Source organism: Labeo rohita, chromosome 9 (genome assembly GCF_022985175.1).
Source record: "Labeo rohita strain BAU-BD-2019 chromosome 9, IGBB_LRoh.1.0, whole genome shotgun sequence".
In the NCBI taxonomy this organism is placed as follows: Eukaryota; Metazoa; Chordata; class Actinopteri; order Cypriniformes; family Cyprinidae; genus Labeo; species Labeo rohita.
The window spans coordinates 11,122,361-11,145,379 of NC_066877.1; the positions used below are offsets into that span (position 1 = coordinate 11,122,361).

Sequence of the window (23,019 nt, forward strand, 5' to 3'; positions counted from 1 at the left end):
GAAAACTTTAGGCTACAAAAATGAACAAGGTATATTTTAATGAATAGACCAAATTAGTATTTCAAACCTCCTTGAACTAGTCAAAAATACAGATGAAAAACATTTCAGCAAGCTAAGTAAAGCCAACACAACCAGGGCAGTCATGCTAACATTATTTTCTAGGACAAATGTAAGTTTCCGCTGTGCGCAGAGCACAGATTCTTCACCGTAGGCCACAATATCCATGAAAAATACTTTTGTACCATTTTAGTTTACATGTTATTCAGCTCAGCTGACTTTAGAATGCACTGTATAATGTAATTTCAATTGTTTAATCTTACTAAACAACCAAAATATTGAATTCTACTCAATTTGGATTCATTAACGTGTTTTTGAATGCCGTGCACAGATCAGTAACGTTAGGCAGTTTTGTTTTCGAGTTTATAGTATTAGGAAAATAGTGCCTCACTTTGCAAAATATTGTTTATTAACCATGAATGGAGAAGTTCACTTCCAGAACAAAAATGTAGTGTACAGATAATTTACTCACACCCTTGTCATCCAAGATGTCTGTCTTTCTTCAAAATGCAGTTTAAATGCAGCTTCAAAGGGCTCTAAACAATTCCAGCCGAGGAAAAGGGTTGTATCTAGCGAAAAAATCGTCATTTTCGAAACAAACTGAAAATTTATATATTTTTTAACCTCAAATGCTCGTCTTTTCTCCTCTCAACGATTAGTCTGTGTGATCTGGGTCAATACAGTTAGGGTAGGTCAAAAAACTCCCATCTCATTTTCTCCTCCAAGTTCAAAATCGTCCTACATCGCTGTTTTACCTTTTTTGTAAAGGGTCTTTGATGTTTTTTGCGTGTTCACTTTGTAAACTCTGGCTCGGTACTTCTGCAGTGATGTAGAACTATTTTGAAGTTTGGGAAGAAAACGAGATGAGAATTTTTCGACATTCCCTAACTGTATTGACCCAGAGTTTACTCAAACCTAGACAAGATGGGCGTTTTAAGTGAAAAAGTATAAAAATTGTCCATTTGTTTAGAAAATGACCAATCGTTTTGCTAGATAAGACCCTCCTTCTTCGGCTGGGATCGTTTAGAGCCCCTTGAAGCTGCATTTAAACTACATTTTGGAAGTTCAAACTAGGGGGCACTATTGAACTCCACTATATGGAGAAAAATCCTGATTTTTTTTTTTCCCTCGAGAAACAATTTCTTATCGACTGAAAAAAAAAGAAAGACACGAAGATCTTGGATGACAAGGGGGTGAGTAAATTATCTGTAAATTTTTGTTCTTAAATTTCTTATCCTTTAAAATGACAACAACCACAACCCAGCGCCGCCATTACGTATTAGACTGTGTTTCCGCCTGGACGTAAACGCTGCATCATTGGTAAGTTGGTCTAGGTGCGGTGGTTCTGTGCTGTGATAACGGTGAGGAGCCAGACGGCATCAGACCCTCATTCATGCCACGTGTCGCTGCTGCTTGATTAGGACTTGGACCCAGCTGCAATAGCAGGTTGTATGTACCAGTCTCTGACAGTCCCCTTCTCATTCCAAGCCCACCACGCTGCGCCGTCGCTCCGCCTCGCCTGCGGGTGGAGATCAGGCCGCCGCGCTGGGCAGGTGAACTCTGCACAGGAGCGCCGCTAAATTGCACGGCCTGCGAGGCCATCAGACAGGCTTGTAATTTGCGTTTGGCACGCCAGCGGGCTACTCGAAGACGGGTCTTTTCCCTTCGTTCCCTTACCAAGTCTGCAAGTAGAGCCTGCGGTAGAGTCTGCTCCAGCTCACGCCGTCGGTTTGTAGTACGGCCTCGGTTCGTGTTACGGCCTCTTAGAGTCCGGCTGCGTTTGTATTCTTCGTAGAGATTCAGGTCCTTACGTCTCGGACGTACTTGCTTTTGGACCCCTGCCACAGATAGCTGAGAGTCGTCATCTACATACGGCCAGGGAAGAGAGAGATTACATATATTAATACAAATATTTCATATTTTAAGCAATATCGAGCCAGCAGAAAGTAATGGTTTAAAACGCCTTTATTGTTTTATACGATGTTAATATGATGCATTTGTGAATTTACACATTTATTATCATTAACTAAAACTATTACTAAAACCATAAATACTTTAAATAAACATTAACTGAAATGAAACATTTTAAAAACATGTTATTTCAGCTAGCTGACAAAGCAATATTTTATGTTTCATTTATTTTTTACTAAAATTGAACTTAAAAACTATATAGGAATATTAAAAAGCTAACTCAACAACCAAAAAAAAAAAAAAAAGTAGACGTCACATAAGTGCTCAAATATTTGACTCGGGCCAACTGAAGCCTATCTCAAAACTACTGTCATTTCATGAAAGAGCTTAAAAGGCAAAATAGTCTGAAACACAGGGTGGCACAAAAGATCACTTTAAACTATTTTTGTATGAAACTCACAAACTGGCAGATCGGTTGCAATTCCAAGCATGACGCAGCTTCGATGTGTGGTAAAAACATGGTTTCTAATGTTACACAAGTCAGCTTTTTCCTCTCCTCAGAACAGTTTTGGCTGCTTACTGCAACATCACATCCTGTCAGTTTCCTGATAACCGGTAACCCTGAGTATGTTCTTATCAATGTTTGCTGAGTAAGTTTCATATACATTATTGCCAAGATATCTAGATTACTAGAAAGCACTTTGTTCTACACTGTAACCTGACATGCAATTTATAGTTTTCATATTTTCCGATATCATATTAATTTATATTAATCAAACTTTTTTAGTTAAAGCAAAAAAAGTGCTTAATTTTTTTTTTTTTATAAATCTTAAAATCCTAAATATTTTACTTAAAATCTTAATGCTGATTAAAAAGGTATAACTGTTGTCACTGAAATGCACACTAAAATGTACTATTTAGGTACTTTTATGTACATTTTAGGTACTAGTATGTACTTTTAAGGTACTAATATGCACAAAATCAATTATAATCAATATATTTATATTTTATAATCACATTTTTTTAAGTCACTACAGCTCACCAAGCCTGCATTAATTTGATACAGCAAAAACAGTAAAATTTTGAAATATTTGTACTATTTATATTTAAAAAAAAAAAATTCTATTTGAGTACATTTTAAAATGTAATTTATTCCTGTGATTTCAAAGCTGAATTTTTAGCATCATTACTCCAGTCACAAGATCCTTCAGAAATCATTCTAATATTCTAATTTTCCAACTCAAAAACATTTATTATTATTATTATGCTGAAAACAGCAGAGTAGAATTTTTTCAGGTTTCTTTGATGAATAGAAAAATCATAAGAACAGCATTTATCTGAAATTAAAATTAAATTTTTTTTTATAATTTCTTTCCCCAAAAAAAGAAAGAAAATTACACTGACTCCAAGCTTTTGAATGGTGTAGTGTATAATGTTACAAAAACTTTTTTATTTCAAATAAATGCTGATCTTTGGATCTTTCTATTCGTCAAAGAATCCAGAAAAAAAAAAAGTACTCAACTGTTTTAAATATTGATAATATTTATAAATGTTTCTTGAACAGCAAATCAGCATATTAGAATGATTTCTGAAGATCCTGTGACACTGAAGACTGGAGTAATGACGCTGAAAATTTACCTTTGATCAAAGGAATAAATTACATTTTAAAATATTTTCAAATAGAAAGTTATAATAAGTTTAAATAGTACAAATATTTCACAATATTACAGCTTTTGCTGTATTTTGGATCAAATAAATGCAGGCTTGGTGAGCAGAAGACTTATTAAAAATAAAAAAAAAAACACACATGAAAAATCCTACTGTCCAAAAACTTTTGACTGGTAGTGTATTTTATGTTGTCCATTGAGAAAAAAAAACAAAAAAAAAAAAACAATTGTTCATTTTACAGGTCAACACATGATACTGTATTCTATAGAAATATTCAATAATGCCAATGAGAAAATCCTGGAATTTACTGTTTACGTCAGACACAGACAATTTAACACTAGTTAAAGAAAAAAATCTTAAAGGTAGTTAAATATTTTAAAAAATATTTACATAAAATCATAATGTTGACTTAAAAAAAAAAAAACGAACCTGACACTGACCATTGACATGTTAATAACCCAAATCCCAACTACTCTAAATCAATAACAGATCAAGTAATTATTTAATGATTTATTTAACAGTATCCAATACAGTCATTCTTTGTACAAGCAATGTAATAAACAAAACTGGCATTTTTACAACAGATTAGGAGGATGTCCTTCCTGGGGCCAACCGCAGGTAATCTTTGATACACTTCTCTGCCTCTGCTTCTGTGGGAGCCAGGAGGGCACAGTTCCTCATAGCTGCAGCTGTGTGTTGAAATGACAAAATTACTAGTTTACTAAGAAAATAAAACAACCTTTTTATTTCATTTATGACTGAACATAACCTTACTGAACTAGAACAGACAGACCTGACTGTGCATGTGTATGCAATTGTAAAAAGTTAGCACAAGTGGAACAAGTCACGCGGTTTCTTGCACATTTTAAAATAGAAATATATATATATATTCACTCTGAAATATGTAATTACAGCAAACAAAACATGTTTCACTAATCATGAAAGTATTAATTTTTGACATACCTATTATTAGTGCTCCAAGATTTGTTTTTCTTATGCCACGTTTGTCTCCCCGTCCGCACCAGTTGAGCTGTTTGGCCACGTTGGTAGCAAAAACTTTGGTGCAAATTCTCCATATGGTCTTTTTCATAGTTTGACCTCCACTAACAGACAATCTGTTCACCTAAAACAGAATTTAAATATAGCTTATAACTAAAAGTTCTCTAAAATGTTATTCACTTGCATAATTCCAACAAATCTTACATATTTTTGCATTGTCCCTCTATCCATAAGTCTTTGCTCCAATCGGTCAAGATCTTCCATTGACATCAATGGCAAGAGGCGATCCTCGTCCTCATCCTCAATCAGCAGTGGAGGCACAAAGGGCTTGTTCCCCACAAGACACTGAACCAGTGCAGTCAGGTGATTGATTTTCCAGTCCATTTCTCCCTGTGACTCTAGAATAGCTCTCTCTACAGCTGCAAAACCCACAGGTCATTAACTGGGAACTGCCACTTGTAAAACAGAGTGTAATTGTATATGATAAAATTATTAAACTTACCGGTACATTGATTATTTTCAACACTTCCAGGACTCATATCTGACATAGCTGTAAAAACAAATGTACAAATATTAAAACTCCAAATTTATTAACACATGTTAGAAAAACATAAAAAAACACATAGATTTCTGGTGTTAAAAAAAGGGTCCAATACCTTTTGCCTTTTTCCACGTGAATAATGACTTTAACAAGTAATGCTTTCACTATGCATTATTACAAGCATTTTTGTAAACAAAGAAAATTAAATCATTTAATCTATTATTTTTTTTCCCTTCTTAGCGAATACACACATCCATTTTAAACCAAGTACAAGCTAGAAATATGTTTCTCAGTAGGGGCCAACCTTAGTATTTCAACCCTGTTACCATTTTGTACAGTAAACAACTGATTACTGAATACTGAGTGTCAGTTAAGTCTTCACATTTTATTCTTTGTCCAGGAAGGATCTAGTGTCTTTACCTAACTGAATTGTCAACCCTGTTACAGTCAACCCTGTTACCTTTACAACAATTTTCCCAAACCTTTTCAATTTGAAAACACTATTCTGTCTGACAGTGTTTAACAATGTAGAGAAATTTACTTTGGAAATGCAAACAAAGGAATTGTTTTTAAAACCATGACTGCCAGTGTAGTAACCAGAAGTCTTCATATGTCAAAATGACCTTTAAAGTTCAAGTAAAGCAGCTAGACTCACCTGTTCATGTTGATGCATTTCTCTTGTGATCCTCATCACGGAATGACTTGCGATGTGTAAAAATCATGAACAGCCACGTAGTGGGGAAAAATGTTTTTTTTTTTTTTTTTTTCTTTAAAAATAGTAATTATTTTTAATCTTGACAAACATGAACGTTTATTAGATCATCGGTTTCACTCACTGTGTTCAAAAAAAGTTTTCAGTGATCTGGGCTGTGTTGTAAAAAAAAAAAAAAAAAAAAAAAAAAAAAAAATTACATTTAATGATGCAACGTTTATTTTTATGATTTTTGGAATGCTTATTATTTCATGAAAATGTTTTTGCTGACCTAAGGAATATTTTCCCACCTCAGGATAAAGTTATATTTTTCAAGTTATTTATTCTTTTAAAACAATTTTTCTACAAAAATATTCAGTAAAGCCAGGCATTAAATATTGTAATTTACTGATCACTAAATACATAGAATATTACAAAAACAATGATGGGAAAAAAAGTAACAGGGTTGAATGCAATTCAACAGGGTTGAAAATGATAACAGGGTTGAAGTGTCTACTGCTGGTGAAATATACATTTGATTGATTCAACCATTCATCCATTTATTCATTTATTTAAATATTAACAACTCATTTACACAGTAACTAATAATATAATACAAAAAATACAAAAAGTAACATATGCTTTAAGAATGGCCCACAAATCTTTGTGAACTGAAACATGTCAAGACGCCAAAAGGTTCAGTGAAGGTTAAGGTCCATCATAACCCCAAAGGCTTCCCTCTTTTTCCTTCAGTTATAACTGAAATATTGTGCAGCTCACTGACTTCAAGTCATCTGGTGGAGCCTCAATGTCGATGGACTCAAGTGCTTTGTCGACCACCTTGTTTTTAACGCTATGCTGGCCTCGATAAGGGTGTCCATGCACCTGGGACGTCCTGACCCTGCCTTATCAGTCTGTCTGTCATCCTCTTCAGGGTTGCAGCAGCACCATCAGACTGGGTTCGGCATTGTCTGGAGGGGAGGCAATTATTTTGAAAAACCTCCTCTTCTGTCGTTCTTTGGCCTCCCTCCACTGCTTGCGCCTCCATCTCTGAGCCTTCTCACACAGGTCACCAATTCTCTTCTTTTTCCCTGTCTCAACATCTCTTCTCCACCTCTCTCGCTCACTCCTGAGGTACTTTTCCCTGCGTACCGGATCAGCATCCCTTCTCGCCCTGTACTCTCTCTGTTTTTCAGCAGCTGTTTTTGCCATTACTGTGTCTGAAAAAAGGAATCCAATATGAAGACTTGCTCAGCTTCTTCATATATTCCAAATGAATAGATGCTTTTACAACTCAGCATCACTTGACCACATGTAAGAATTCATCATGTGTACAAGTTGTGAGTTGAATTACATTTCCTGATGTCATTTTTCATATGACACATTTGTAAGTACTGACAAAAATGTAGATACTATGAGCTTTTCAACCCTGTGATGACTACAATTCTGAATCACATTCAGGAGTGTTTTAGGATCAAATGTTACAGGGTTGATATTGATGTCATACAGCATCAGTGCCACTGTAATACTCAATTATTCAGACCCTAAACTGAGTTTTGAGCTTTAAAAAAAATGATCTCTGAAAAAAAAAAACTGCTGCTTGTCTTGTAGATACTGCCTTCAGAAAGTGACTTGCACTCTTCACATCTCTTTTGTGACATATCCATGGCAAGCTTTGATTATAAAACCAAGGTGACAAGCCATGAGTACAAGTGAAGATACCCATGCTTTCCTTTTCTGGTACTTTCTCTTCTTTCTACAGTTGTAAACAGCTGCTGTTATCGCTCACGGACCTCAGTTCTGAGACAAATACCATGTGAAAAGAGGTCTGCGGCTGCACGGTTTGGACCACATAATCAAAATCTAGCGTCAAAACAGAAAATCTACTTCTAACCACACTAGCAGGTTATTTCTAGCTTACCTTTTGGTTAAGCAGAAAATGAAAACACATTTTTTTCCCCCACAGAAAATACTGTTAATTAGATCTCAGATATTATTGTATGATATTTGTGTCACAAAGAAATTTATACAGGTTTTTATACGACATGAGGTGAGTAAATGATTTTTTTAGTAAACAATTTTGAATAGAAAATGCTTTAAAATGTTATTTTTTAAAACATTAATACAACAGAAATGTAATGAAACTGAATAAATGAGCACACCTTCCTTTTCTGAGGTGGAATTTTTTTCTAGGTGGATGTACTTATTATATTACTGACGTAGTTCCTGTGGGGTTTGCTTTGTGTAAACAGACCCTCTGTGCTGTCCTAGCATGTTTGAATGTACAATTTGTGGTTTTGTGCAAGTTTAATTAAATGAGGGCACACAATTGGTATACAAATTTGTAATTTTAATGGTTAATTCCACTAGCTTTTACATAAAATTATAAAAGCTTTGTCTTTAATGCCTTTAAGTGAAGCACTTAATGAATTTTCATAGTCATTTTTGGTGCACATACACTCAGACCCTTTTTTGTTGTTGTTGGAAAATCAAATAAAACATCAAATTTCCTTCAGTCTAAGGAATTTTAAAAGCAAGCTGTTCAACAAAACGGCCGCTACAATATACTTAAGGCCAAGTATTTAAAAACAAATGTTTTTTGTTTTGTGTGAAGCTTTTACGCATTAAAAATAAGTTTAGACACCACTGTTTTGGTGACATACACGTAATATCAGGAATTTAGAAGCCTGAGAACAGGCTTTACTATCTACATTTTCACAACATCCCAAATACACCAGTGCAGAAATGTTCAATTTTATACTTACAGGTAGATGGGTCCACACTGATGAATGGTGGGATTGCATGGTCTGCTGAAGTGCCTGGACTCTGTAGAGCTTGAAATGATGCGGGTAGATCTAGTGAGACCCCGAGCTCTGGTTCTCCAACTTGCTGGTGAAGGTCAGCGCTGGAATATTCAAACCTAGGTACATTGCCAGCTTCTGCGGGTTCATCCTTCACACAGACTATTTCAACCTCTGCCTCCTCCTGTTTGATTTTAAGCGATGGTGCTCCAAAGGTCATTGTGCTTGCAGTTTGGGATGACACAGCTTCATCTACCATCATGGATGCAGAGAGGACGCTGCTGTCCGGCATGTCTGTGTGCCCAGTCTCTGAGGCGAGAGAGTTCTGACCCCATATTGGATCACTGGTCTCAGACAGAAGAGCCTGACTGTCCACCAGATGAGGGCTTGAGTTCTCAACTATGAAAACAACAGAAGTCACATTCTCTTGAGTTGAGGGAAAACATTAGGAAAGAATAATAATACACACTGGCTGTACTAAAAACAATATTCATATAACAATATTTGTAATGAAATACATTTTTATGCCCCCATCTTAACCAACATTAATATACTTGATAAAATTGTAAATTAATATTTACTACATTTATTTTAAAACTAACCCGCGTCATGTTTAACAGTATTACAGAAATTGTCATGCCATAAAAGAGGGCAAAAAAAGGTAAATCAATATAAAAAATGAATACAAAAAAAAATCATTACTGTCAATAAAATTGTAGCGTGTTATCACCACACGTTATCAGTCGGCACTTAACATAAACAATGCTACTAAACAGAGGTTGCGCCAGACTTTTCGACGGACAGGGTCGTAAAAATTCTGTCATAATCTATTATTACCCGTCATTATAATTTTCATATTTTAATTAGAATAAAACAATTACCTGCTTTTATTGTTGCTCACATTTTCATTTTTAATCATGAACTTACAGCATGACAGCGCAGTGTTTAAAAACAACAAAATACACTAGGGCTTGTACAAAAAAAACAGTACATAGTGCGTCTTCCTTCCAAAAAATAGCAATAGGCTAAAACAAATTCTGTCCATTTCATTAAGAAATTCAAGCAATAAATACCGTTTTGGTGCACTTTAATGTGATGCGATACATCGTTGTAGCTTCTGTGTACTCGTCTGTGCTTAATCAAACGCATAGGAAAACATTCGTGACAGTTCGGTTTTTGTTTTGGATCCAGCGCTGTCCAGTCAATGACGGACAATTTACAGTTAACGCAACCTCTGCCACTGAACCATATGGAGATCACAAATTTTCCTGATTATTGCTGCTGAAAATGGTCAACTATTGTCATGTTTTGGGCTGTACTAAACAGTCAGACTGGGAAAAACATTTGGAGTACTACAGATTACCAAAAGTTATAACAAATCAAAGAGAAGAGTGCAAAAAACTGTCTTGAGAAACAAAAGGAGTTTGTGGTTGGCCAAACTGAATCAGGATTTCCAGGGCAAGAATTTTGACAACATTTGCATTTGTTCTCATCATTTCCAGTCAAGGTAGGTGAAATATTAGACTGATATCTTAAGTAATACTACTTGTACATATATTTACCACCTATTAACTTTAGTATGTCAAAATATTGCGCCCTTTCCTGCTTACTAAGCCCTTCTCCATAGCTTCCACCAGTTTTTTCCGTGGTTTAGACAGCATAAATTAGCAGAACAACATATTCAGTAGTACATTAACCATTCAATAAATGCTATTGTTTACAGATTTGCCAATATGGCCGCACATCCAGGTAACTGACCAAACCTTGACACAAGTGCAAACCCTCTACTGGTCAGTCCTGTTATGCAGCTCTGGAACTAAATATGAGTAGGTGTGTTAACATTTAATAAGGTATTGCAACAAAAATTTTGGTGCATAAAAGTATAGTCCATAGTTTAAAAAATTATAAAATTACTATTTACACAACAGCAAGAACATTAACAGGGTGGAACAGGTGGAACAGAACGGAAATAGTTAGTTACAGATCAGTGAGGCATTGACATTTAGCTTACATGACATTGTGAGCTTGCTTTTTGTATCTTTATTAATTTTGACAATCGCACCAATTTCTGTAATTTATTCAAATATAATTCAACGTTTAAAGAGTGAGACAAACCCACTTATATGACTAAACACAACAACAGACATCTTATTAACTGCTAATACCTAGCTAGAGATGTTTGGAAAAAGTGTGGAAGCTGCTAAATCATATAAAGAAGGACTTAGTAAGCAGAAAAGCATGCAATATTTTGACAAATTAAAGTTAACAGGTGGTAGAGATACCTAGGAGCAGTATTAATTAAGATATTAGCCTAATATTTCACCTACCTGTTCAAAAATGATAAAAATAAACATGAATGTTGTCAAGATTCTTGCCCTGGAAATCCTGGTTCAGTCTGGCCAACCACACACACCTTTTGTTCCTTTTTTTTTTGACCTTCTGACAGTTTTTTGCACTTTGTTATAACTTTTGGCAGTTTACAGTACTCCAAATGTTTTTTTCCGTTTCGACCAATCAGGACAGTGCAAATCATGACAATAAATGTCCATTTTCAGCAGGAATAATCAGCAAAATATAAGCAAAATAATCAGTTTCTTTCAGTTCAGTGGCATTGTTTACATTCAGTGCCGCCAATATGGCCGAAACCCTCTTTAACCAAGTGGCAAAAAAGACAAAACCCACTCAAATTAAAGAAATTCAGTTGGTTATGATACCATAAGACAAGAAAGCTAACTAATGTTGTGTTTTAATTTAACATATTAAGATATACATGACAAAAATATGGAAAAGTACTGCATAACACGCACTGCCCATACATGTTTATTAAGGGGTCGTTTCATACCTTTATGAACTGATGGTCCATGGATTTCTTCAATATGGACATCAGCAATGTGATTCTCACTTCTTAATGTTTCTTTGGACAAGTGCATCTGCTGTTTCAACCATGAGGGTCCAGCAACAGGGGCTGGTTCAGTTCCTCTAGGTCTGGGACAGGGGTTCGGGGATTTGGCACACACTGACACAGTGCTCGTCGGCCCTCTTCTGCAGTGCACCCCTATGGATGGTGCCATGTCTCCATCTCCCTGATAAAGTCTATTGTTGGGGTCTTTAGCAGCCAGGACGCCGATGTACTTGCGCATAGTTTTCATTTGACAGCGGGACGTCTCCAACATCCTTCTGATGTTCTCATTTTCCTTCTCTTTAGCTGTCATTTCTCGCTTAATCTCCTCAAATTTGAGCCCGACCACTCGGATCATCTCTCCTAACACGGTCTCCACCGCGACGTTCACGGCTTTTTCAATAACAGCGCCCATCTGGCCCCGCATCAGAGAGATGGTCAAATTCACATCCATACTGATGGACGAAGATCTGGTCAGGGCCAGTAACACACGTACGAGCTAAACGCTTTGACTGACCGATCGATATTCGAGTATATTTGTACAAAACGTACGTTTTCTCAGACAAATACTCAGGCTTCGTCCGCCATTGCCCGTGCAACGACTACACTGAGACGGAGCAGGAATCACATCCGGTTCAGCAGGAGCAAGCGTTAACCCTCTGTGGGAAACGTGGTATTGTGGTGCTGCATTAATAAAAACATTACAGTTTTCGTTCCTTTTTTTTAAGTTTGTGTGCTGGCGAAACTGGATTCAGAAAAATAAGTGGCAGAAACACAAACGTTTTCAAAATTTTCATTTGTCAAAAACGTAATAGGCTAATACAACCATGAGTTCTCAAAAACAAATGGGTCATTCCACGAAATCGCCCAGGTGAAAAAAACAGCATATGCTGGTAGCTATGTTTTGATGCTGGGATGCTGGTTAGGTATGTTTTGATGCTGGTTTAAGCTGGTTCTTAGCTGGTTTATGCTGGTCATGTTGCTGGTCAAGGACCAGCATAAACCAGCTAAGGACCAGCAGCTTAAACCAGCACCAAAACCTACCTAACCAGCATCCCAGCATCAAAACATAGCTACCAGCATATGCTGTTTTCTTCACCAGGGCGGTGCCATTTCCACTTGGAAAAGTAAAAAAAGTAAAAACGTTTAATCAAGATTTTTTAAACATTCATGAAATGAAGACACCTTAAACTGACAAGAAATTGTATTGTTATGGCTATGTAATTGTTATTTGCGACTATTTTTCGTTTTGGTATTTTTGTCAACCCTGTTACCGACACAGGCGTTACTATATACTGTAGTTTTAATTAGAATTATGTGATAGTTGTCACATAAATGAGCAGCATTTTAGTCCCCTTTCACTGGGATTGTTTCAAACAGAGAGAGAGAGAGAGAGAGAGAGAGAGAGATGGGTCAGTACCACTGTAGCGTGCCTTTTGGTGTCCTGTACATAACTCATTTGTCATGATAACTTGACATAAAATGACTATGAAGTTTTTTATATTCATAACAAAAGCATTGTTTGGCTCTTTAGATACATTTTCTATATATTTTTTTACATTTTGTGTAGGAGGATGTGTGTTATTTTGCTATGTCCCATGCACTGCTCATTAAATTTGAATGAGAGTAGAATACAGTCAAATCATAAAATTTCGTTCTCCTATTAATTTTGTTAAATAAGAGATTACCCAATTCGAGTGTATTGACCATTTGGTAATACAAACAGTATTTTTATTGAATAAAGAAGACGAGTTTGTCCATGTCCTTTGAATGGTTGTCCACCCAGTGGTATTGGGGAATCTGCCCCTTTAAGAAAAGGCCGTCCCCTTTAGTGACATCTGGACAACAGATTTTTTTGCCTCTTCAGTGGCGGGAATTTCAGCAGAGGTGATTAAGTTGGTGACTTTTAAACTGACAAATTTTCTTCGGACGAGTTTGCTTACTTGATTTTCCTAAGCTTAACATGTCCACCCTTACAGCATAAAATAAGACATAAGTGATTAGAATACAGTATTTTTAAAATGTAAGTTTAAATATATCAAATTCTCTTCAACAATCAGACTAACTATTTAGCTAGTCAGTCTGTTGTAAGCTAATATGCTAATTGAAGCCCAAAATGTCAACCCTGTCGGCCAATTAGACATGACAGGGTGGACATAGCATTCATTTGTAGTTAATATTGCTAAAAACTAAAATGAATGGGGGGGGTGGGGGTGGGGTATATCAATGTAACTGAGAATGTAGTTATATTATTTATTATTATTATTATTATTATATATATATTTTTTCATTTTATTTAGAACAAAACATAATTTAAAACAAACTAATACACATATATACGTGTTGCCGCGCCAACAAAAACATCCCAAAAAAACTTCATATAGTACAAAAAAAAAGTTAGAAAAGGAGTGGGATGAAGCTTAAGCTTATTTATTCCCACCCCCTATGCAATTCCAAAGTTCCCTTATATCTTTTAATTATACCAATATCTTTGTAAGAGAACAATTCCACAAAAACTAAACACCAACCAAATAATTTCTTCCCAAAACAACCAAATCACCCATTCTCATACAATCCACCTTTTAAACCCCCACAACTCTCACAATCACCTGTGTATATCCACATAGCCTTTAAGTAAACTGGTTTTATACAATGTTTTAAACTGTTTAATGTTTATACAATGCTTCAACACATGCTCCAAATCATTCCACAGCTGCACCCCACAGACAGAGATACACATACTTTTTAAAGTTGTTCTTATTTTAGTATTTTTAAAGTTTGACTCTTCCCTCAAATTATACCCACCCTGCCTTTCCAAAAACATTTTTTATAAGTTACCCGAAAGTAACACATTTCTTGCTTTGAACATAACTTGTGCAGTTTTAAATTTAACCAAATCAATAAACTTAAATATATTTGACTTCAAAAATAATATATTTGTCTGTTCCAGATATCCCACATTATTAATAATTCTGATTGCTCTCTTTTGTAATAAACATATTGGATGTAAATTGCTCTTGTAGGTATTTCCCCAAATCTCTACACAATAACTCAAATACGGTAATATAAATATGTTATACAAAATATGCATTGATTTGTTATCCAAAATATATCTTGCTTTATTCAAAATAGCTATAGTCTGAGCCAATTTTGCTTTAACATACTTTATTTGAGGTTTCCAACATAACTTATAATCTAAAATTACACCGAGAAACTTATTTTCATATACTCTTCTTTTATATTTTTATTATCAATTTTCAATTCAATTTGAGGATTTATTTTATATCTTCCAAATAACATAATCTTAGTTTTACTTATATTTAATGACAATTTATTTACATCAAACCAATGTTTGAATTTATTCATTTCAATTGTCATCACCTTCAAAAGCTGTTGTAAATTATCACCAGAACAGGAAATATTTGTATCATCTGCAAACAAAATAAATTTTAATATATTTGATACTCTACACATATCATTAATATACATTATAAACAATTTTGGACCTAAAACTGATCCTTGAGGTACACCACAAGTTATGTTCATATATACAGATTTATGTTCACCAATTTCTACAAACTGTTTCCTGTTTGTCAGATAACTACTCACCCAGTCCAAACCCACCCCTCTAATACCATATCTCTCTAGTTTTTGTAATAAAATATTGTGATTTATTGTATCAAACGCTTTCTTTAAATCTATAAAAATTCCTACTACATGTTTCTTTTTATCTATACCATTTGTAATTTCCTCAACTAATTCCATTAATGCTAAAGATGTTGATCTATTTGTCCGAAATAATGGCCCATAATTATCTAAAAAAAAACATGTGTGGGAGCTCAGCTAATATGTTTCTATATCATTTTTACAATTTTCATGAAATTAATGACAGTAACAGGATTGACATCATACTCACAGGACTTGCCAGAGTAACAGGGATGACAGGACAGAAGTTTTACCTTTTTAAATGGCATTATATTGTTTTGCATAGTTGTATAGTCAGGTCAAGTCACCTTTATTTATTTAATGCTTTATACAGTACAGATTGTGTCAAAGCAGCTTTACAATGTTAAACAGGAAAATAGTGCCAATAATGTTGGAGGACATTAGTAAACAGTCTGTTTTTTAGTTAAAGTCAATTCATTGTTGATTTAACACATTATAAGGGATCTAATGTTTTAAGGGTCTTGTAATTAGATCATGTGTCCGCCTGTTTGTTTTAAATTTGGTTTCACTTTCTTGAACAATGCAAGACTGGGGTGAGCGTCTGCACCTTGCTGCTCTTGTTTGTAATTTGATTTACATGGTTGCATTATTGGCCATCAGTTATGGGGGGAAAAAAAGAGTTTTATTGAGACTGATCATCCAATCCCGGTCATCAACAACACCAATAGTAATAGTAACAATACTGGCAATACTAATTAAAAATGTAACCACACTGAATGATATAGTCTTTAAAAACAAATCTATGTCATCCCTGTTACCCCCATGTCAAAACCTGTTACTCTGAAAAGTAACAGACCTGACAGTAACAGGTTTGACGATTTGAAACTAATTTGTTAATTGCTAGCTAATAGTCAAGTTAACAAAAGCACATTCTGTGCACTTTGAAAGGGTGTTGTTTGTACATATATATGTTTTAAGTGTTGGAATCCTGATTGAGAGACGATGTAACCTCACAGAAGTGAATGTACATTATTTTACAAGGGTTTTTTTAATGAGGGTAACAGGGCTGACATGAAACAGGTGACACCAATAAAACGATTTATATTTTATAGAAAAAATGTATACTTATGCCAAAAACATTACTCATCAATGAGACTGTATTTAGAACAATACACAAATGTGATTTTTGCATCATTTTGCCTTCTTTTTGCAAATTAAAAGTCCTGCTGAAAAAGAAAAATCATAGTTAGGGACAGGCCAAAAACCTTACCCTTATCAGCATAAATGCTATTTAAATGATTTAAAATAATATTTCATTGACTTTAATTTGTTGTAATATTGATGAAAGAATACATAGTATTATTGTGTTTTTAAATCACAAATTTATTTGTGACCTTGGACCACAAAACCTCTGTCTTAAGTCACTGGGGTATATTTGTAGCAATAGCCAAAAATACACTGTTGGGTCAAAATTATTGATTTTTCTTTTATGGCAAAAATCATTAGGAAATTAAGTAAAGATCATGTTCAATGAAGATATTTAGTAAAATTCCAACTGTAAATATACGAAAACTTAATTTTTGATTAGTAATATACATTGTTAAGAACTTTATTTGGACAACTTTAAAGGTAATTTTCTCAATATTTTGATTTTTTTTTGCACCCTCAGATTCCAGGTTTTCAAATAGTCCTATCTCGACCAAATATTGTCCTATCATAAACCATACATCAATGGAAAGCTTATTTATTTAACTTTCAGATGATGTATAAATCTCAAATTAGAAAAATTGACCCCTATGACTGGTTTTGTAATCCAGGGTCACATTTGTTGTTACATTAAAACTATGCTTGATTATTTCTTAGGGAGGCAACAGGCTAGGGAGTCGATTCCAAAAAGAATCGATTCCAAAGCGCTGGGAATCGACTCCTCATTCATAGCCGTTTTCAGTTCAACAAAGCTTATCTATGGGAGCCTCTTAAACGAAATGCTGCATCATACGAAGGCTGCATATCTCGGCTGCTGCTATCAAATAAGCATCAGATATCGGTTCACTAAAATAAACTGAATGAAAAGAGTTGGTACTGAGCTCGTTTGAGTTTGAGGATGCAGTCTTCCTCGCTAATGGTGATTAGAAGTCTGATTCGTTCCCACGAAAAGGTTCTTTGGGATAAATCATTTTAATAAACCAGTTCAAAAACGATTCGGTGGAACTGCCTTATACTGTCCACAGTTTTGAGCGCGGCACAATAGAATAGATCCTGATGTGATCGAGGGTCTTAATCCTATTTCCATCTTAAATAAAATGCTGTTTTTAACCTTTCTATAAGTCAGTGATAATTCTGAAAGAAAACGCCGAGAGCACAGATCATTGTCGGCCGAGAGCACATCTGATTGACACAAACCACGAGCTCTTATCAATGTTGTTGTCCTGGTTTATTTTGTTTCAGTGTACAGTTTGTTAATTTTGCTCAAAGCATAACGTTGAAGTACACATTATTCAGCTGGACTGAATGATTCCATTCATGCAATAAACGCATGTCCACCTTATAAATACCTTTATATCGATATCGATTCTTGAAATCGAATCTCATCGATTCCAGAACCAAGAATCGGACTCGATTCCAACATTTTCGGAATCGAACAGCCATACAATAGGCACAAGTCCGTGGAATGACCCAGATCAAATGATCACTATCGGACAAAAAACTATGTTTGCATGAATAACGTGGATGTGGTTTGAGGTTGAACGATATTTTAAATCTGTGACAACAAACCTGCTAGGTTTATATGTCACAGCTTCTGCTTGATGTGGAAATTATGCACATGAGAGAGATGCGAAAGCGTAGGCATATATGTTGTCGTCTTTTTTACGGGTAAGGCTGAGTTTGTTCCACAGACAGTGAAACGTTTGATGCTACCATAGTTGTACATCATCAAAAGAGTCTTTTGCTGGCTACGTTATTGCAAAACACTGTTTGTAAGTGTTGAACTTATATATTGAGATGCATGTTATCTCTCACGATCAAGATTTATGACCAAACATGCTCATATTGTGACCTCTTAGTCCGAAAAAAGAGATACTTCTGTATATTTCTGCTTATCTCAGTCTATCAGTGTTTGAAAAAAAATGTGGTTAGTAATTTTAAGAGCAAGCACATTAATGGTTTACAGTATGTTACAGTTTTTATGCCACTGTTGTTAATCATTTCCTCCCTGAATATATATTATAGCTAATTAATGCACATCTAGGTATCCAGCTTATTTTTTAACATGGAAGTAAGGGCAGTATGGGCAAGATTTCCAGTTCGTTAGCCGTTATAGGGAAATAACGAGAAGAATAACTACAAATCAGCATGTTCATAATTAAGATTATACGTTAAAATAATATAGTAAGACACACCAATTTGCAATATCAAGCAGCAAAACGAGCTGTTTTGTACAGCTTAAAAAGCTGGGATGCGGATGAGACCAGAAGCCAGACCCATAACATTTACTAATGGGCCCGTTCTTACATTTATGAGATCTCATCGTCCAGTATTTTTCTTTATGTACCTCACCAAAATAATCAGCCAATTTAATTCATCATTCAGTATAGTCTCTTTATTATATATTTATGGTTAGAAAAAAGATAGAATAGCTGAAGAAAAAAAGCATTGAACAATGATACTATCATTGATTGTTGGTCCATGGGACCAAAATAATGGCCAAGACTTTAGAGACTTTATATACATTTAGCTTGGCATAGCTACATTAGGTTAGCATTAGGTAGTTGTACAAGCAACCAGATGAAACCATCTGACATAGAGAACATCAAGACTGTGTAATGTGAGCAGTTGAATGAAGTATAGCAGCCATATGCAGATTCAGACATTCAGGAAAATCTAGTAGAAAGGCAATATTTTGTCTTGCGATATTCTTTAGTGTAGCTTAAGTATAATTGATCCAGCAGTAAGTCCTAGAGCATTTAAAGCATGAGCTCACTGATGCCATTAGAAATGGGCTCAGAAAGCAAGACGAGAGTTGTGGTTCATATCTCTGTGGGATCCTCCCCGTTTCTGCACTTCACGCATGTCCACATATTCGGTGTTGTCTAGATCATGCCGATTTACGTTCCTCTGAAACAGTAGAAGTATTTTTGTTTGAAGTACTGGTGCATCAGACAGCCGCAGACATATTGCATTACTTGCACACATAAAGTGATGGCCGAAAAGAGGAAAGCCCTTACCTGCATTGGCACGTAGGTCAGAGTGTCAGAAGACTCCATATTTTTGTCCTGCAGAGGAAAATGAAAAACACAATATATAAATGCATAACAGCTCAGCAGGAGGATATAAGTATAAACGTAGAAAAACAAAATATTTGATCCACAGAAAGTATTCTTGTAGCTTCGTGACATTATGGTTGAAACACTGATGTCACATGGACTATTTTAATGATGTCCTTACTACCTTTCTTGGCCTTGAATGTGTCAATTGCATTGCTGTCTATGCACGGTAAGAAAGCTTTCGGATTTCATCAAAAATTAATTGGTTTTCTGAATATGAATGAAGGTCTTACCAGTTTGGATTGACATGTGAAGTGAGTACTTAATGACAGAATTTTCATTTTTGAGTAAACAATTTTTTAAAAAAAAAGTAAAGTTCACCTAAAAATTAAAATTAGCTTACAATGTACTGATCTTCAAGCATTCCAAGATGTAGATGAGTTTTTCATCAGAATAGATTTGGAGAAATTTAGCATTTTAGTATTTAGCATTACATCTCTTACTCACCAATGGATCCTCTGCAGTGAATGGGTGCCGTCAGAATGAGAGTCCAAACAGCTGATCACAATCCACAAGCAATCCACACACACAACATGTAACATCTCATGAAACTGTGTGTTTACAAGAAACAAATGAATAATTAAAGTGTTTTAACTTTCAACTGTCGCTAGTGGCCAAAACAATCCATAATAACTTTCCTTGTAAGCAGTGCGTGATCTGTGGTTATTTCCCTCCTGATTCAGACAAGACATGACTGGAACCAACTGTTTAAAGTTAAAAATGTCTGTTTAAAAATCAAACGTCTCTTCATGGACTTGTTTCTTTCAAACACACAGTTTCTTACTTCACAAGATGTTAAATGATGGATTGGAGTCGTGTGGTTTACTTGTGGATTGTTGTGATTTTTTTTATCAGATGTTTGTGTACTCATTTTAACGGCACCCATTCACTGCCGAGGATCCATTGCTGAGCAAGTGATGTAATGCTACTTTTCTCCAAATCTGTTCTGATGAACAAACTCGTCTACATCTCGGATAGCCTGAGGGTAAAAATTTTTATTTTGCATGCATTATTCCAAGATACTAAGTAAAATCAACAGTTTTATTAAACCGCAACAAACAGCAGACTATAAAAGTAATGCTTGCACAAGAACGACAGAACAGAAAACAGGACAGAAAGCACAAAACAGCATTAAAATATTAATCATAAAACATATATTTCTGCTCTTAGATGCTAACTGATAAAGGATATCCACCTTATTCTTTAACACTTAAGTAAGTATATAGGCGAGACTTCCGTTTCATTAGCCGCTATATGGAAATAAGGAGAAGAATAACAGCATGCAATAAACGGTAAAACTGTTTGAACTACAAACTAGTGTGTTCATAATTAAGATAAAATATTATATATGCAATATGCAATATCAAGCAGCAAAATTAGCTGTTTTGTACAGCTAAAAATAGCTGGACGCAGATGAGACCGGAAGCCAGGCGCATAAAATTTACGAGGTGGATATATTTGATAAATTCATACCATTTAATGAATTTATTTTAGAAAATAATTTTGATGTAAACTTGTTTCATTTAAGTTATTTTTATTTATTAAATGATGATTGTTTTATAAAAGGCAGTAAAGTCCTTGAGGCAGTGCTGTAGTGTGAATATAGTGCATCATAACAGCACTGTGACTGCAGTATATTCACAATATAGCACAGCCTCTATTTCTTGATTACATAAGTGAATGCAACAAGACATACAGACACTATACTAATAAGACATTCAGTGGTAAAGACACTATAAAACAACACAAACATAAAATCAAAAGTCAGTAAAGAAGTTTTACCCTCAATCTGATGTAGCATGCAGTAAGAATAATGCTGTAGAGAGTCAGCATTGCCAGCGTTATTATCAGGCCGCAGAATAGTAGGACATACTTGTCTTCAAGTATGGGCCTTTCTACAGCTGTGTGATTCTGGTTATGTGTTTGGTTAGGGAATGAACAGCTTTTCTTCTGTGGAGCCAGAGTGGTTCTGCAGCCTTAAAAAATAATTTGTATATAGGTTATTGATAAAAAAAAAAAAAAAAGCAAGATATTCCACATCCCTTGAATGCTTTTCTGGGTATACAAAACTGATTAACTGACGTACTGTGTTGTTCACATGGGGTGAACTTACCTCGCAAAAGCTTAATGCTCGGTCCTTCTTTAGTTTCGATTGGAAGTGGTTTTATTTTGGATATCACACAGGTAAATGTATTTTTGAGAAAGGCCTCAGGTTTCATCAAGGTGAATACAAATTTGTTGCCCTCATTATGCCAATTACACTTGGTTTCTGTTTGTGCTTGGCTTTTGTCATAAAGCTCACAAACATATTCATTATTCATTTTCAACTTAGCCTCCAATTCATTTTTTTCATTATCACACATGCATGTGACACTGACTGAGCCATCATCATTGATTGTGTGGTTGAGAGGTTCACTCACTCTCCAACTACAAACTGAGGTAAGAAAGAAAGAAATCATTTTAGTTCATTTATAGATCAAATGTTTTGCATTTCAGTTCACTCTGAGAAAACAGTGTGACGTTGACAATGTTTATATGCACACATTTGTACAGTTAATATCAATATTCCGGAAAAACCATTTACGTCCTTCACAGCTATTCGAGTATTCCTGAATTTACACATATTAAAATCATCTTAAATTTATTTAAACAAGCATAAATGAATATTCAGTTGAATTTGGTGAATATTCATGAAACTTTATGGGATTCAAAAGTAATTCAGGCATATGACTTAAACACTTAAACATGTCAAGCTAAATTTACCATAAACTTCCATGTTAAAAAAACGTATTGCTTATACTCTGTCTGCTTTCATGCTGGTTTGGAATCAAAGTTTACCTACAACAATAAGCAGTTAAACTAGACTGCCAATAAGACACCTGTTCCAAGACCAAACCATCTAGGAGTTTAAGCTGGTCAAAAATTAGTCCAAGCTGTTTTAATCAGCATGAATGTACACAGAACAGTAACTGACAACGGCATTAAAAAGGTTACTCTCTTACCATTGTGAAGTATGAAAGAAAAGCTGAGAGTGAGCAGAGTGAACCTGTCAGGCATGTTACCGTATCCTCGTCAGTTTGACAGTGTGATGGTGGCCAAAGCTCTTCGGTTTGTTTTTGCTGGAGAGAGAAACACAGGAAGTATGTGGGCTAAGTGATTAATATCACCCAGACATTATATTTGTTGCTCAGCATGATGTGAGAAGCTGATTACGTGATAAAACAAGACAGCAACTTTTAACACACTTGTTAAACAATTTGTTATTGTGAAGTGAATCATAATGTGTGATGTTATTTGACTTTTTACCACTTTTCTTAAGGTGTCCCAGCTAAGACACACGCCTGTCGGTGAGGAAGTGAGTGGGCAGCTTTCTTGTAATATGAAGTTGTTGAAAGGAAAATGTTTGATCTACAGTGATGTTAGGAAAAACCCATATCCTACTAAATGAGCAATCAAGTAAT

The 23,019-nt window shown here is 35.1% G+C and overlaps 2 protein-coding genes across 4 annotated transcripts; both read right to left on the reverse strand.

Moving 5' to 3' along the window:
• Window positions 1-366: 366 nt before the first annotated feature.
• On the reverse strand, window positions 367-12,210 carry si:ch211-67e16.4 (uncharacterized). Of its 3 annotated transcripts, XM_051118543.1 has the most exons (7): window positions 11,511-12,210; window positions 8,633-9,067; window positions 5,138-5,185; window positions 4,840-5,054; window positions 4,600-4,759; window positions 4,216-4,325; window positions 1,783-1,922 (listed from the first exon to the last, which is right to left on the reverse strand). In XM_051118543.1, the coding sequence occupies exons 1-6, from the start codon at window positions 12,019-12,021 to the stop codon at window positions 4,222-4,224; spliced, it is 1,473 nt and encodes a 490-aa protein (XP_050974500.1). In that variant the 5' UTR covers window positions 12,022-12,210; the 3' UTR covers window positions 1,783-1,922; window positions 4,216-4,221. The 3 variants fall into 3 exon arrangements, with proteins under 3 accessions (XP_050974499.1, XP_050974500.1, XP_050974501.1); XM_051118542.1 differs by lacking the exons at window positions 4,216-4,325; window positions 4,600-4,759; window positions 4,840-5,054; window positions 5,138-5,185 and having other exon boundaries at window positions 367-1,922; XM_051118544.1 differs by lacking the exons at window positions 1,783-1,922; window positions 4,216-4,325; window positions 4,600-4,759; window positions 4,840-5,054; window positions 5,138-5,185 and adding an exon at window positions 5,918-7,087.
• Window positions 12,211-18,824: 6,614 nt separating this feature from the next.
• si:ch211-67e16.3 (uncharacterized) lies at window positions 18,825-22,666 on the reverse strand. The gene is made up of 5 exons (XM_051120142.1): window positions 22,561-22,666; window positions 21,672-21,992; window positions 21,341-21,534; window positions 19,460-19,507; window positions 18,825-19,349 (listed from the first exon to the last, which is right to left on the reverse strand). Exons 1-5 carry the CDS (start codon window positions 22,613-22,615, stop codon window positions 19,236-19,238), a joined length of 732 nt encoding a protein of 243 aa, XP_050976099.1. The 5' UTR covers window positions 22,616-22,666; the 3' UTR covers window positions 18,825-19,235.
• Window positions 22,667-23,019: the final 353 nt, after the last annotated feature.